General features: G+C 38.0%; 1 protein-coding gene across 1 annotated transcript in view; it reads right to left on the reverse strand.

Moving 5' to 3' along the window:
• Positions 1-700: 700 nt before the first annotated feature.
• The window catches only part of LOC131066495 (vacuolar protein sorting-associated protein 2 homolog 3), a 39,310-nt gene continuing 23,416 nt past the window's right edge, over positions 701-16,594 (reverse strand). Inside the window, exons 9-12 of the mRNA XM_058001266.1 lie at positions 14,400-14,480; positions 14,270-14,305; positions 14,079-14,134; positions 701-1,174 (exon numbers count right to left, since the gene is read on the reverse strand). Coding sequence (XP_057857249.1) covers positions 1,123-1,174; positions 14,079-14,134; positions 14,270-14,305; positions 14,400-14,480 — 225 coding nt within the window. The 3' untranslated portion in view covers positions 701-1,122. The remainder of the gene's footprint in view (positions 1,175-14,078; positions 14,135-14,269; positions 14,306-14,399; positions 14,481-16,594) is intronic.

The raw sequence follows: 16,594 nt of genomic DNA on the forward strand, positions 1-16,594 counted from the left end.
CTTGCCCACTGCATCATTTATCAGTAAACACTGACTTTTGCTCTAGTACGTGGGACAAATCCACTACACTATGTTGTAGTGATTAAGTGAAGTGTTACTGTTCGAATGACCTAGTTCAAATCATGGCCAAACAACCATGGTGAACTCAGAGCATCATGTAAGAATTTTGCATACTTGATAAATAAATAAAAAGTGCAGCAAGACAAAAATCATGCTAATGGATTTTTGTTACAAGAACTAATACTCATCAAAAAGTGCTCCAAACCAAAACACTATTTCTTCAACCCAAAAATAGACAAAACAAAAGCATATGCAAGCATGTAATTTGTTTGATTCTATCCCCTTGAAACGTCAAAGGGTATCTGTATCTAGCTTGCCTTTTGCATCCATCTATCATAACTTGGTTTTTTATATGATGCATGGGACAAATTCACTAGGCTGCAGTCAAATAGTTTAATAGGGATATTTCCATGCAAATGATCCAGTTCAGGCCATGGTGGCATTGAGTGCCATGTGTGAGAGTTTTAAAGTCCTTGATTCAAAAAATACCGCACCAGAAAAAACTGTGTTAATGAATTTTCATTACAAGATTCAAAAAATTTAGATGTAAACAGTAATGTTCCAAATAACAATAGGGAAGCTTATAACAAGTTTAAGGATAACCAAAAAGTTGCAACAACATAAAACCATACAGCTCCTGTGAGAAATTATAATGCTCAAGTCTAAATGGAAGTAATTTGGCATCCCAATGTTGTGACATGATAAATATCCATCACATTCTAGTGCCTTGCTAGAAACATTAATATACCACTGGCTAATTCATTTACAAAAGAGAGGCATTTTCAAGCTTCTCCTCACATTACTCTCAATATCTCCAAGCATGTTTGAAATTATGATGCTCAAGTCTAAATGGAAGTAATTTGGCATCCCAATGTTGTGAATAAGTATCCATTGCATTCTATTGTCTAGCTAGAAACATTAATATACCACTGGCTAATTCATTTACAAAAGAAAGGCATTTTCAACTTTCTCCTCACATTACTGTCAAAGTCAATATCTCCAAGCATGTTTCTCCATTTACAAAGGGGAATATCGCACAGCATAACAAGTGCACACCATCAATCAAGCATTTCGAAGGGCTGCCAACCTCTGCTCTAGATCGTCCACCTCTGAACTGCATTCAAAAAACATGAGAAAAATGAAATCATTTTCGTTGATGCTTCTTTCCTTGTTGCTTCTCACATAATACAGAATACAACTGGATGGCAAAAAAACTAACTCTAAAATACATAAAAAGACAATCTATCAAACGGGTCCAAAAGCACATAAATCTGATTTTTCTTAGAAACTAGTTTATCTAACCCAATTCCCAACTCTATTAGCCAAAACAAAATTTAAGCTTGATGGTGGTCTCCTTGTCAAACAACAAATATAAGAATAAATTTTGTAATATTATCACTTATAAGATCATACATGCAATTTTGCTTAGCGTTTCATTTCACAAACCCCTTCAGCACCAGAAGAAAAACAGCATCCATCAAATGGTTATTACGTAGGTTATCTGTTGACAATTGATCACATACGTATTTGAACTTTATGTACTCTTCAATGAATAGTTTGGAAAACTGGGGCAGTGTACTGTTAGTTTCAAAATCAATTTGATTATGGCAAGAAGTAACCATGATTCACAATCTGCCATGTTCAAGTTTAAAGTTCAAATATCATGCCACTTTTGGTATTGTAATGCTGATTATGGCAACACAAATTGGATTTTATAAAGACCATAGGAGATTTACTAAAAAAACAAGCCAAAAATGGTTCAGAAAACAAAATTAAAAGTAACTTCATCATCAAGACAATAAAGTGTGTTCAAAAGATACACAATAGAAGTGAAAACTGGAATATCTAGCATCACAAAAACCATAACTTATGTTGCAATTTTCCTGGAAGCTGTTCATATTTCATGATATGTCTGTTGCAACATTCGAATTGACAATTATCCTAGAAGTTCAAAAAGAGAGAGCTAAATAAAAAATCTGCAGGTTAAACAATAAAAATATGCTCTCTTAAGCAGTAGAGGTAGAAACGGCCACCACGACCAAGCCATTGAGCAAAGATTGTTATGGAAAACTGAATTGGTAAAACCTCGCTGAACTTTTTGGCACATGAAAGTAATTGAACTCTCCACAATGGAGAAGGTTTAAGGTATATGTCCATCAGAACAATACTTGCCCTGCAAAACATTTCAAAGAAATTTCAGAAAATCAACTCTCATACATTGTGGGGCCATCTGAATATCTTCACACAGCAGCGGTGTGGCTGAATATCTTTGCAATACTATGTGGAGGCATCTGCATAAGATTCTGCAAGCATTATCAACACCAGTTGGCAAACTTTAAATCTAAGTTGCCGGTTGTATACAGGTTTGAAATTCCAGTATGCCATTTTCCCCCAAGGCAATATGGTAGGCCTGGGAACAGTTGTACATTATATTATGGATCCATAACATGACTGATGATGCCAATAGGGCTACACCCCTTCAGGCGAGTCCTATCCACCCAATCTATCTATAGTATGTGCTGGGCCCTTAAGGAGGACAAAGGGAAAAGTGAAAACTATCAATCTATCCCACTATATCAAGAGATGGTGGGATAGTTGACTGCATGCTGTGAGAATTAGACATCCAATGCCACTCATGAAGACAGAATGCATCCTCTCAACCCATTTGATTCAGCATTTACTCCTAGCAGCATGCTTAGGTATAAACTCACATAGGAGTTCATCAAGCCTTAGGAAAACTATCAATCTATCCCACTATATCAAGAAATAGTGGGATAGCTGAATGCATACTGTGAGAATTAGACATCCAATGTCACTCATGAAGACAAAATGCATCCTCCCAACCCATTTGATTCAGCATTTACTCCTAGCAGCATGCTTAGGTATAAGCTCACATAGGAGTTCATCAAGCCTTAGGAAACATTAATGATTTTTTAAAGGTAAAACATGGTTGGTTTACTCCTCTATTTGAAATACTGCCAAAGTTTATTTTATTGAAGGGTACTGATCATTAACTTTTTATCTTTGGTATCAACCATGGTTCCAGACTCACCCAAAACTCACCGGATTCAACAAGTCCCAATGCAATCCAATCAAAACGAGGCTGCTAGACTCTGGTCGGACTCACTGAGTCTACCAAACACGACAAACTTAGCAAGTCCCGTCAGATAGACTCCTATATGAGACTTGTTGGTGTTTGTTTTATCATCTACCAAACATTAGGATAGGATACCCGAAGGCATTCTATCCTCTCCTGAAAAATCACTACTGATTCCAAGGTCTATATGTGCGAACAAGCGACTTTAGTGGAATAGCTTCTTGGGTAGTGTATGCTGAAAATCTCAAGGGGGACTTACGTTTAACAACTGTCTTGAACTGCTGGACTTAGATGGATTTAGCAATTTTAAGCTCTTTTTTTTTTTTTTTTGGGGGGGGGGGGGGGGGGGTTCGAACTCCAGAGACAGTATCAATTGGGTGCCCTCGAGAAACCAAACTTCGCTTCGCCACACTAGGGACAGCTACACAAAGCCGGGGCAATCTTCAATGGATTGTGCTTATGATTAAGATGTTGGGATGCACAGAGGATGGGCTCAGGCTAACTTTGCACGGTGAAATGGAAATCATCCATTCACCAAAAGTATGAGCGGAGATACACCATTGATTGACACTTTTCAAATCCTTCATTCAAATTAACAATGAAAGCAAATCTAGATTAATTTTAACTGGGTGTTGAGGAAATTGAAACCATGCAAATCATTCAAACAATAGAGATTAAAAAGCAAGCGCACATGCAATATATTATTTGGAAATGACCTTACGCAACAATACATCAAAAACCTCACACTCTCCAAATGAGAGGAGGTAGCCTTATATAGTTTTCAAAATAAATGAACGGCCGAGATCAAACGGTGATCAAGGGCCAAGATTGAAATTTATAAACACTAATTAGGGTTTCCCAAAACACTATCAGCTTGAATGAATAAGAAAGCGACACATGGCACAGCTGCTAATCTCACTGGGGTGAGCCTAATTTCCTCCTTTGTAGATTCAATGTACCTGGACACAATAAGCCTGACTTCCTCCATCGTGACACTTGGCAAACTGCTAATTTGGAAGTCGATGATGTCCACATCATCGATACATGTGGCAAGGATGCCTTCCCACTCAACCGCCTGGGCAAGAAAGTTTGCAATCTTTGAAAGATCACCCTTGTCAATCGTCCCTGAATCCTTGAAGAAGCTTGACTGAATCCTGGCTCTCAAGTTCTCTGCCTGCAAGTGTTTCTCCCTTATACTCTCTTTCTTCCAAATCTCGGATGTTCACGAAACACCTTGCTCAAAATATCCCTGACACTCTCCTCGGTCTGATACTAGGCTTCTCTTCGACAAGCCTCGGATAACCTTCGACTCATGTGCTGACACTAAATTCTCTACCAGTATATCTGCACGTGCTGAGGCATCTGAAATCCACTCCTTAGCCTGTGTGAATGTTCCCTTCATATCCTCATAATCCTTCATCGATTCCTATTGAAGAGGTCGTGGAGGGGTAACCGGGATCTCATGGTTGAGTGGCCTGGTGAGATGGAGAACATACTTTCTCCACTGCTGGTTCTCTATGGTGGTGATCTTGTAATCATCTGCGGCGACATTGTCCCTAGTCTTTCCTTCTTTGGGCACTGCTATCTGGACTGTCCTGTATCCTGCACTGTCTCTCTGGATTAAGGAAAACTTTCTGGCGGGCTTAGGCGGTTTAGCTACAGCTGGCTCATTTACCTTCTCCAGAAATGCTGCTGTAATTTTCTCAGAACAGGCCTCCTTGGGGACCTTGGCTTTTATTCTTTCCCTTAGCCAATCCGGGATAGTTGATTGCTCCATGGTGTTTTGGTCAAATCGATCATCTGTCCCTCCCGGGTTCGCAGGTATGCCATCCAAGAAGACTACGGGAGATGTAGGCGTTTCAATTTGCTCTCTGTCTGGACTTTGGACAACTTCCTTCATTACTTCCTCAATCGAAGGAGAAGGCATTCTCTCTTCATCATTAACCATGCAGATGTTCATCTCTTGTTCCTCAACTGCATTCTGATCAGGTACGATAGAAGCGGCACTTAGGATGGACTGGCCTTCGCTGGACTCTCTTCTTTCCCCTACAAACTTCTTTCCCGTGACTTTTACGGAGCTCCTAACTAATTCCTTCCTCTTCCGAGACCCAACACTTTTTGGATTTCGGGCATTACCTGCGGAAGTACAAGGATTGGAGGGCAAAGAATCATCCACTCCCATCAATTTGTAAGTCAAGGTTACACCTTTGGACTTTAATTGCTTTGTCCTTTCAGATGTCCACCACCTGGAATACTCGACCACTGTCCTCATGAGGTCGGCTAGATCTGACTTTTCTCCCTTCGTCCAATCTATCAAAACCAGTGGTTCATTCTTCATTTTTTCGAAGCCCGACTGCTGAAGCTCAAGGCTATCCTTTAATTGATCGGCAACTCTGAATACCTCTGTTGCCCTCACCATGTTCAAAGGAATTATCGACCATAATCTCTTCCTGATCTCGAAGCTATCGACTGCGTTAGCCCAATAATCTTCTAGATCAGCCATGTGTTCATAGTAGTTCATACGTTGTTGTCCCTTCGACCTTCTTTATCCTGTGGAACTAATCATAATTCCTTCTCGCCTTGCACTGATAAAAGGGATACCAGGCTAGCTCCTTCTCAGCTGTCGCAGCAGCTTGTGCCGATGGACATGTTTCCAACCCATTACCAATTGTGAGTGAGGAAGTCCCTACCTTCTTTTGTGTATCCCTTTGAATCACCATATATTCCTCCAATTGCCTTACAACCTTGAGCAACACCACTCGGTTGGTAGGGTAAGCTGGAAGCTTGTATGGAGGCCTAGAGAATCCCTGAAATCTAAGGTAGGTGAACTTTGGATATTGGATATACCAATACCCGAACCGACTGATGAAGTCCATAGACTCTTGAGAGAGTCTTTGGTGCAGTCCTCCTTGCAATGTCCGAGTGATGTGCATGAGGAAGGTATCATTCACTCTTTTAAAATGGAACTTCTCTTCCATGTGGAGCTGGGGATAGCAATCATACACTGGAAACTGGTTCTCCTTGTTCCCTATTTCTCCTCTGCAAGTGAGACCTTTGTATCTGTAGGTCCTGGCCAAGGAATAAAATAGGTACGAACTCATGAAGAAAGTCCTATCCGCCTCTAGGTTCCTCAGCTGGCTATCTAGGTTGTCGTTAATCATCCTGGCCCAGTCTATCATTTTTACTCCATTCATTATTTCATTAATGAAATAGTACATCCATGGCTCGAATGGGGCTCCCTGAGGATTTCCCATTATTCTGTTGAGCAGGAAGATCATGTCTCCAATGTCCTCCTTGAAGTATGCTCGCACTAGGCTCTTCCTCTGAAGTTTTGAGGCGCCCTTCCTTGACTTGTCCAGCCAGGAATGGTTGACTATGGCATCATATTCCTCTAGGTGCACCTGATACAGACTGTCAGCTTCGTCCTTTGTCACATATATCGTGTTGTGATACTCTGGGATCCTGAAGGCCTCTCTGATGGCCTCATCACTAATGTTCGCTAGCACTCTTCCATCAGGTGCAACAATGTCCTTACTGGTGGGGTTGTAATGTTTAGCACATTCAACCACTAATTCAGTGCATTGCATGGTGGGGAGAAAACCAGCAGCATGCACGATCCCACTCTTCATCATCTTTCGTGCGATTGTGGTAGGCACAAGGTTGTCCAGACCAAACATTCGCTTCTTAAATTCCCTCAAATTGATGTGTCCGAGGTTGGTGTCGCTAACATTTTTCCATTTTGAAGTCATCCTTGACTCCAGAGGAGCATCTTTATCCACTTGAAATTTCATAATGCCTAGGATCTGCAAGCAAACAATGAAAATTCAAGTTAGGAATTAATTTGAAGAAAATGACGGGGCTGCAAAATGGCTAAGTGTCGGAAAATTTCACTTTATTCTCATACTTAGCCATAAAAACTGAAATTTCATCTTAAAACCCTTCAATCTCCAAGGATGGTTGTGATCATAAATCAACACCAAGTGTTATAATTCCGAAAATTTCTTACTTAGCCAAAAAGAATGATTTTCTTCCCCTAGAAATTCGAGTAAATTCACTAAAAATCATTTCTCAAATTCTGAAAAAATACTCGGAAAATACATAAATCTGCATCATGAATTCAATTTCACCTTCGAATGGATAGAAGTAAGGCTGGAATTTTCTCAAGAATACTCAGAAAATCCAGAAAAGATTCGATAATTCTCCCTTACACTTGCTGGCTTCACTCACAAATCTGCGAATCCTTCGCCACGAAATTTGTCCACCTCCAACAATATCAAAACTTTCTCTAGATGAACTCCAAACTGAAAGTATTTTACTACGCTCTCCTTAATAACTCGAACTTCTTGGTGTAGAAATGAAGTTACAACGAAGTATTTGTAAATAAAGTTGAATCTTTGATTAGAAACACTTAAAATCTTCCAACTCACGTTTCCAAATCCAGCTCGCATTCTGGGAAAGTATTGTCATGTCCTCTAATTCGAAAATCTTTCAATAATGCAAGTTTCTATTTTGTTTTCAGTTGGTTAACTTGAACTAGGCTTGTAAAAAGAATGTCTTCAAAAGATTCTAATTTAGAACTTAGTTCGAAATCTTTAGTAATCCTCAATATTCCCTTTAAAAAAACTTTCCATTTTGGTTTTAAGTTCGAAATCCTTATCAATCTTCCAATATTCTCCTTTTGAAAACTTTCTATCTTGGATTTAAGTTCGAAATCCTTATCAATCCTCCAATATTCTCCTTTTGAAAACTTTCTATTTTGGATTTAAGTTCGAAATCTTGAAGGATTTTCATGACATCACTTGCATTCTTATTGATTTTGTTTGACTTTCATGTGTAGGCGGACTTTGGAGGCTTACCTTCATCTTCCTCAAACTTGGGCGGACTTTCCTTACCTCTCCAAGGCATGGCGGAGTTTGAGAAGGCCTTCACATGGCCTAGAGCGGAGTTTTGAAGATCTTCTTTGATGCTCTTCCTTTGCATGGCGGAGTTTTAACTACCTTCTCCTAGAGCGGACTTCTATGGCATCTCCTCATGGCAAACTTTGGAGGGTCTCATGGATAGGGCGGAGTTTAGGCAAGACTCCCATATCTTCTTTCCTCACTCCACAAGTCATAGGGTGGAGTTTAGAGGTGGCACCAAGGAGGGTGGAGTTTTGAGCTCCCTCTTCTTAGTCTTCTTAACCTATGACGGACTCTTGGTCAACCTCTTTATGGCAGACTTCTAAGACACCTCTTCAACATTTGAAGGCCTAGGGCGGAGTTTTAGAGGGTCCTCAACATGGGCGGACTTTTGACAAAGCGTGACCACCACTTGACATGCTTGGGCGGAGTTTGGAAGGCTCTCTTGATGACTCTCTATCATAGGGCAGAGTCTACAGGTGGCACCAAGGAGAGTGGAGTTTGAAGGCTTCTCCTCATGGGCTCCCCAACTTAAACTCTGCATGGCAGACTTTAGGCTCATTCAACTCTAACATGGTGGAGTTTATTGATATGCCCCCAATGCATAGCGCGGACTTCGAACACATCCCCTAGGGCAGACTTTTGAGTGTTGGCCATCAACTTGCTAGGATAGGGCGGAGTTTTAAGACCACTCCCAAGGCTTCTCCAAGGTATAGCGGACTTTGAGAACCCCTCTTCATGGCTTATCCAAGACATGGCGGCCTTTTGGAGGGTCCCCAACATGGGCGGACTTTTGACAAGGCTTCCACATGGCGGACTTTTGCTGAGGCTTCCACATGGCAGACTTTGCTGAGGCTTCCACACCTGTCATGACACTCAACCTTATCCATTAGCCATACTTAGACAAAAATTTTGGAAAATTTCAAAATTTCACATTTTAACCAAAATTAACCAGATTAACTTGAAATTTGAAATCTATATTTAGGCAAACCCTCTAAAGCGACACAACCCCTAAAATGTAGGGAACTGGGTTTTTAGGTCGAAACTTGGAAATTTTGGGTCCCGGTCGAAGTTGGCCAATGGTGTTAGTGCAAACCCTAGATTCCCATACCGAAAAAGCAAAAAGCAGGCATCCCTAAAAAATAGGAAAAACTTTCTAGAAATAGCCGTACCGGGGATTGGGCTGAAAATGCCAAAAAAAAAACTTCCTAAAAAATAGGAAAAAGCAAAAAAGCAAACTTTCTAAAAAATAGAAAGTTGTCTGCATTCACCCAAATCAATTGCGATCTTCGTCCCCCGGCCTTTCTAAGCACTTTGGTGGTGTTTGTACTCTGGAATCGCATGATTTGCAAAAACTAACTTTCAATCGTCAAGACCTGAACTGCTCAAAACTGGACAAGGCTTGGTAAAAATAAGCGGAAGACCATAGGAGACTAACAAAACCCTAGAAAGCAAGAAAAGAGAGGGTCCCCATTTGCAATGGGGCGATGTGTGAAAAAGGTCACAACAAGACTTCAAAGCAACACAAGTTTTTAACAACTGTTTCCACAAGGTGGTGAAGCAGTGAAGCTTTGCAAGCACAGTGAAATTGGCTTGGCAACCAAATATTGCTCAGAAGTCATTATGCAGGTCATATGCACACAAGTGTTGACTGCAGCAATCTTATTTTGTAGTGGGCTTCCATTGTACACTACTGGGTTGTTTGTTGTTGAACACCTCTTCTGATGTTAATATGGTGCTTCTTCCTTCCTCTATTGCACCCCTATAATGCCTCTAATACTATGGAACTTCTTTTCATTCTTGTTACCTCTATTGCTTGTTGCATTCAGGAGATAATATGAATGGCCTGCCGAGGATAGATGTGCTATGATCTTCTTCAATCCATTGCACATATTCACAGATGGTCCAAGATCACTTGCTTCACCCTGCTGAATAGTTTGAATTGCGTGATAATGGTCAGCTCAGAAGTTGGATCTTTATGTCTGTTTGTAATATCTTTACGTAAATATTAATATTTCCTACCTTATTAATTTATTTATTATATAACCAATTTCCATTTTTTATATTTAATCAATGCCAAATATTTAATAAATTAATTTAATGTCTAAATATTTAATAAATTAATTTAATGACTAAATATTAATTTATAATCAATAATACCCTAAACCCCAAAGCATGATCGATTCATGAAAGAAGTATTAAAGTATACAGCAGTGCGTTAAAAGTAGTTATTAGAGAAGCATCGAATAAGTAAGTGAAAGGACACGATCCATGTACTGACCAATGTGCACTTCCAAAAGGTGCGATTCCTAAAGAAAAAAAGAATATTGTCTTCCTTAAAAAAGGGTACGATTTGCATTAGAGATTATATTATTGTTGTGACTAACAACAAACAATCAACAAAAAGAAAGATACGTCTCTTGAATCTGAAAAGGCATATATCTTAGAAGGATATAAATAAAGATTAGAAATGGAGTTTGAAGGCATCGAAGGAAAAGGCTGAGAATCGTGTCTCAGAAAATTAAAATTACAATTTGAGATTTGAGATCTGCTTGCCAAGGATTATAACCTGGTAAAAGGGAACAGCCTGGTACGTTGGCTGATCCATATAATATGATGCTCTCATTAGGTATATAAGTTGTCTATTTTAAGCAATATAAACAGTAATATAAGTCAGAAATATCAGAAATATCTGACATGTAATGCAAACTAATATATAAAATAATTAAGATAAACAATTTAACAGTCTTCTAATCAGAAAAATTTAATATTGAAAATCAGAAAGAATATATATATATATGTATAACAATAATAGTGTGTAAATCAGACAGAACTCTCAAATAAACATTAAAGAGAATATGAATATACTATTCATTCTTGCTATTACTGTCAGTATTTAAGGAGATGGGAATGAGATGTTCCAAAGAGGGGTAGGGATCAGCGTCCCGTAAACTTTGAGGGCATAGTCCCAAGATAGGGTAAGGGCTTGGATCTGTGAACTTTGAGGGAACCTATTGTAGTTGGTCTCTAAGCGCTTTGGTAACACACATATCCTCCTTCCTTAAAACTGAAGTAGTAACAAGGGTTGGTAATTGCATTAAGAGTTATGGAAGACAACCTTTATTATCTAATATGGTTGATGAACAATTTACTTATTAATAATTGATAAATTAATTGAACTATGGATAGCACAGATTTGATTCATGTAAAAAACAGATTTGTCTCCTAATCAATTTAGTTTAAATCATAAGTATATTGAAATAGATTAATTATGTTAATCAGGTAGGGGACATTACATTGTTCTTTCGGAAATCAGATTAAGTTAAGAATTCCTCATGCATCTTTTGTTTTCATCAAATGAGGAATACTTTCTTGCACTCATTTAATTAAATTACAGACCTTTTCATTTTGAATTGAGGATTTGTTGAATTCAAATTACAGACCTTTTGTGTTGAGGATTTGCACCATAGGAGATATGTGTCAAGAAGTTATTGGAAAGCTGGATTCTCACATCATTCGCACACATTTGGATCAGGAATCTCTGTAAGCCTAGTTTCCCCGACCAGAATGCAATCGAAAAGCAGCACTAGAGGGAAACGTATCACTCGGTATTAAATGTAACGTGGGTTGATGTGTCCCAAATACACTGCCTGGGCATTCATGTGTCCCAAATATAGAGGGTTGTCTGAATTCGTGAGGGTACTGCAACAAGCTCTGTTGGGACCCCTAAGTGTGTGTGTATATACACAATGCAATGCAAAGGCATCTCTCAGAAAGGGAGTTAGATCTGCAAGTTTCCTATTAAGAGAAGAGATCAATTCTGTCCTGTAATTGGTCAAGCCTTGCGCCCATTATTCATAACTTTGCAATAAAGTTATGTGGTCTTCTGCATCCTGGTGTTTTCTGCAACAAGTCTGTTGTGTTTTACTACTCAGGTTGACATACTTTAAGTAGGCTCTCAGACCCTAATTTGTATCAAGGAGAAATGAAATAATTAAGCATCACAGCCAAGGTACAATGTTAGTGTGGGAAGCAGGCCCCTTTCCTGAATAAAGGATGTTTTTTCTCATTGACTGAAGGTCCTGAGTAAATGCACAAGTTTCTTATTTTCGAGGGAATGGACTCAAGGAAAGTGTCGAGGCTTCAAATTTTCTAAACAATATCAATTTCCAGTTTCAAATTATTGCTCTATATAGAAATTAAAAATGACTTCTTTAGCTACTTGTTAGTTTATGTTTTTCCATCTTTGAAGCAAGTTATATCTTCCAATCATTTGTAATTTGCAACAAAAACTCCATAATATATTTTGCCTTGTTTAGGCAGTATGACATTGGAACCTGTCAGTCACACCATGATTTTTTAAAATGATCGAAACATCATTTGCTTCTTCAATGTTGACCTTTCTCAGATTTCTGAGAACAAAGTAAGCACATTTCTGGATAATGGTAGTTATTCCGCTGGTCATACCACAGAAGTTATTCTCTAATACTACAAGAGAAGGAAGTTTTGAGTTAAAACCATGTAAGATATTTTGCACTATACTATCATCATTTTAATCATTAATGTTCAAAAGAACAATTTCCAGTGTTCACAGAAAAGTTTAGCAACAAGGTTACACAAGGATGCATCCTGGGGCTTTCCTACACATCCCTGTCCCCCTCACATTTCTAGTAAAGGGAATGAGCAGGAAGCATCCCCTGGTAGTCTCCAATGAATGTTGAGAAAGCGAGACATGTGCTCAAAATACAGCAGAACTGACATCCCAGGGGCAGCCAGGCATTCCCATGGCTGTTATACTTGAAAAATAATTTTTTTTTAAAAAAAAAAGATAATAATAATTCCCACTAATTTTGTTTCTTACATTTTGTTTTATAGGTCTTTGTTAGACTTCAGTTTGGTTCTTCATTCTTTCCGTATACAATTTCAGAATTTGAAAGGTCTGTTGTTATCCCATGGCAGCCTATGGTCTATCATAGTTTATGTTTTCTCTTGAGATTGATGTTATAGGTACATTGTGCAGTCACTGCATGTAGATTTTAGAGCTGGTAATTCAAATTTTCATTTCAAACAAACATGAAAACAACTTTGCATATGTCATTGCAAAGTTGAAGGATACTTTGGACATCAATATTGTATCTAGACATATCCATATACAAACCTATAATTGGGTATATGCTTCAAGGGAGACCAAATAATAATTAATGTAACTCCTATATTGATATTGTATCTAGACATATCCATATACAAACCTATATTTGGGTATATGGTTCAAGAGAGACCAAATAATAATCAGTGTAACTCCTAATGCATTTTTTTCCATACATCAATAGTGCAAAAGAAAAGTGCAAGTGTTTGTAGTATGTGTTGGAGTTCTTGAATTGTAGCATGTAATATTCTCACTAAATCTAATATATATTTAAGTTTAATATATTGGTATTTCCCAAAATAGACTCCCAGCAGTATCATCCTCAAAAACATGTCCCATCATTTCCTGTCATCCCCATTATGGACCATAAGGTTGGTAATTAATGGAGGAGCAGGATACATAATAATTGGCTTCATTATAAAGGAAAGATATGCACATGCTGTTAGATAAGGTTTTATAGCCTTCCAGTTCCAATATATGATCTTTTATCCTTTACTAATGCTAGCCCACTTGCACATAGCATAGTCAAGTTAATCAATTTCAAATCACTTCAGATTATATTAAATCATCAATCACATGATTGGTTTTCCCCTCATTGCCCTCTATTGCATTATTGATAAGTTGTTAGCTTTTTTCAAAAAGACATCCCTAGGCATCCCCTCGCCCCACAAACTGATATTGATCAACCTGGGATGCCAAAAAAGGAAGGGAAACAAGCTTGGCAACTGGGCATCCCATAATCATCCCCTAACATTAAAAATTCTGAAATTGTGAATGATTACATGGACCCCGCTATGCATGTCACACAAATTCGTGATTAGAAACCATAATTATTGAGATGTTTTTTAACAAAGTAGCAATAGAAACTACATTATACCTGCCAACATTTTGTGCTCTCTTTCCAGCAATCTTCCCTTTTGGTGCCGCTGACAACTATTTACAATTTTCAACCATAGGAATCAAGTTAGTCATTCACAGATGCATATAGCTAAAATCAACTATCCAATAAAAAGTTCAAAATAGTAGTCGATTCATTAAAAACAGTGCCACAAGGAAGAGATAAATAACCTGTGAAGCAATGTCAATTCCAATCTCATCCAGAACCTGAAAATGCAGATCAAACACAGTCAGGAAGAGTGATATTACAGGCATGAAAAATATCACATTTAATCACAAATGACAAAAACTAAAAGCATGCCTGGTTGGTAAGCTCCTCGGTTTCCTCTTCTGCCTCATCATTATCAAGAGCGTCATCAATTGAATCTGACATCATCTCAGTCTGCAAAGAAGCACCACAACACATGTTATTATCCTTGAGTGATTAATAATATGCTAACAAAACCAATCTGGATAATTTTTAGACCAATTTAGTTTCCACTTTCCACCAATGCAGGAATTGCCCTATAACTAGTGAAATTAAATAGAATTATAAAAGACATCAAACTGGAGATAGAAGACATCCAGTGAAGAATCTATGCACAAGAAAAACAAATTGATGGCATAAAATTCAGGCACTCTGATCAAATGAATTGCACACATTTTATACAGGATTATGAGACAGTAGCATGATTTACTATAAGATAGAATGGCCAATACAGCATCTAAGAACACACCTTCACAATAAAAAAAACCTAAGCCTATCAATGGACAATACAGCATCTAAGAACACACCTTCAAAACAAAAGAACTTAGCTGATCTGAAAAAGATTACATTGTAAGCAATTGCAACCACTACCAGTGATAGCTCCACAAAATATCATGTTTCAGATAAAACCCATATCTAAAAGAAATTGATCCTTTGGGGCTTGTATATAGTCAAATTACAAGGTTATTCATTCAAAAAACCCATCAAGAACTTGAGATGTTAAAAAAAAAATTATTAAAAAATTCTCAAACAATTTTTAGAAAGATGTTAAATTTGTTTAAGTTTGTATTCTATACTTTGCATGCACTTCATGTTGGGATATGTTGCACCCCAGCATTCCCAGCCCTTTGGTATACCTTGCATGTAGACCCATGTACGGAACATTAGAAGTCAAGTGGGGGGTGTGTAAAATCACGTGGAACATGAGGAGTCATGTGTGGAGCGTGAGGGGTTAGGAGTAACACATGAGGAGACCTGCAGGATATGAAAGCTCATGGTCCATGGTTTTGTAAATTTGTATCCATTGTATTGTAAAACCATTTGGCAGTGTGCCTAAAATTACATGCTCATCTCATGGCAATATAAAATCATAACAAGAAGTGTTGTTGAGTGTGAACAAGAAGATATAGAGCTCTAGGTTAGCCAAGGAGTGTATGTTAGTGCAAGAGCAATCTCACTGTATTGTGATCATTATTTGTTAATACAGTAAATTTTGTTTTGTTGAGTTTTTCCCCGAAAGGGTTTCTCAATGTAAGTCTTGTGTCATCCTTAAGTATGCCATTGTTTACTTTCTGTAGCGTTTCAAATTATGTTAGCTTCTCTTGTAAAAGTTTATCAAGAGAGTAATGGCTTATATTCCTAGAAACCATGGGCCATGTCCTCACATATGACTCCTCGTGCTTCTTCATGTTCTACATGTCACTCCTTGGGTTCCATGAATAATCCACACAACATCACTCCTCATGTTCCACAAATAATCTACACCCCGTGACTCCATGTTCCATACATGGGTCCACATGCCCATGTGATTCCTCATGTTCCTAGTGGAGCCATATGAAAAGTAGGCTAGGGAATATGAAAAGTCATGTGTGGAGCCATGGATACAAAACATGTGAGCATGTGAATTCACATGTGAAATATAAAGAGTCATGTGGGACATGAGGAGTCAAGGATCATGTGTAGCACAAGAAGATGTGCGGAATAGGAGGGGTCATGGCCTATGATTTAGAACCCATTGTTTTGTAAAACCAATTGGTGGTTTCTTATAAGTTGGGTGCTTATAAATACAAATCTTATGGCATTGTAAAGTCAAACCAAGAGATGTTGTTATGTGAAAACACAAGAAAAGGTATCAATTAGGACAAAGTCCTAATACAATAGTTTAGCTAATGTTGGAGGACTAGGATAGGAAAAATCTCATTGGATTGTGATCATTATTTGTTAATATAATGAGTGGTGTTGTTTTGCGAGATTTCTTCTAGGAAAAATCTTATGGCATATTTGAGTGTGACATTGCTTAATTTCTATTAGGTTTCGGGTTATGTTAGCGTAGCTTCTCTTGTACAAGATTATCAAAGATATAGTAATAAGTTATCAAGCATTATTATGTTTTTTTAATAATTCCATAACAAGTTCACTTCACGTTAATCAAATGAGCTATAAAGGCATCCTAAAATTAAATAGTAAATAATAAATAATAAAGCATGCACCAAAAATAAAATAGGATTGTATTTCAAATAGTTTATGGT

This window comes from Cryptomeria japonica, chromosome 8 (assembly GCF_030272615.1).
Source record: "Cryptomeria japonica chromosome 8, Sugi_1.0, whole genome shotgun sequence".
NCBI lineage: Eukaryota > Viridiplantae > Streptophyta > Pinopsida > Cupressales > Cupressaceae > Cryptomeria > Cryptomeria japonica.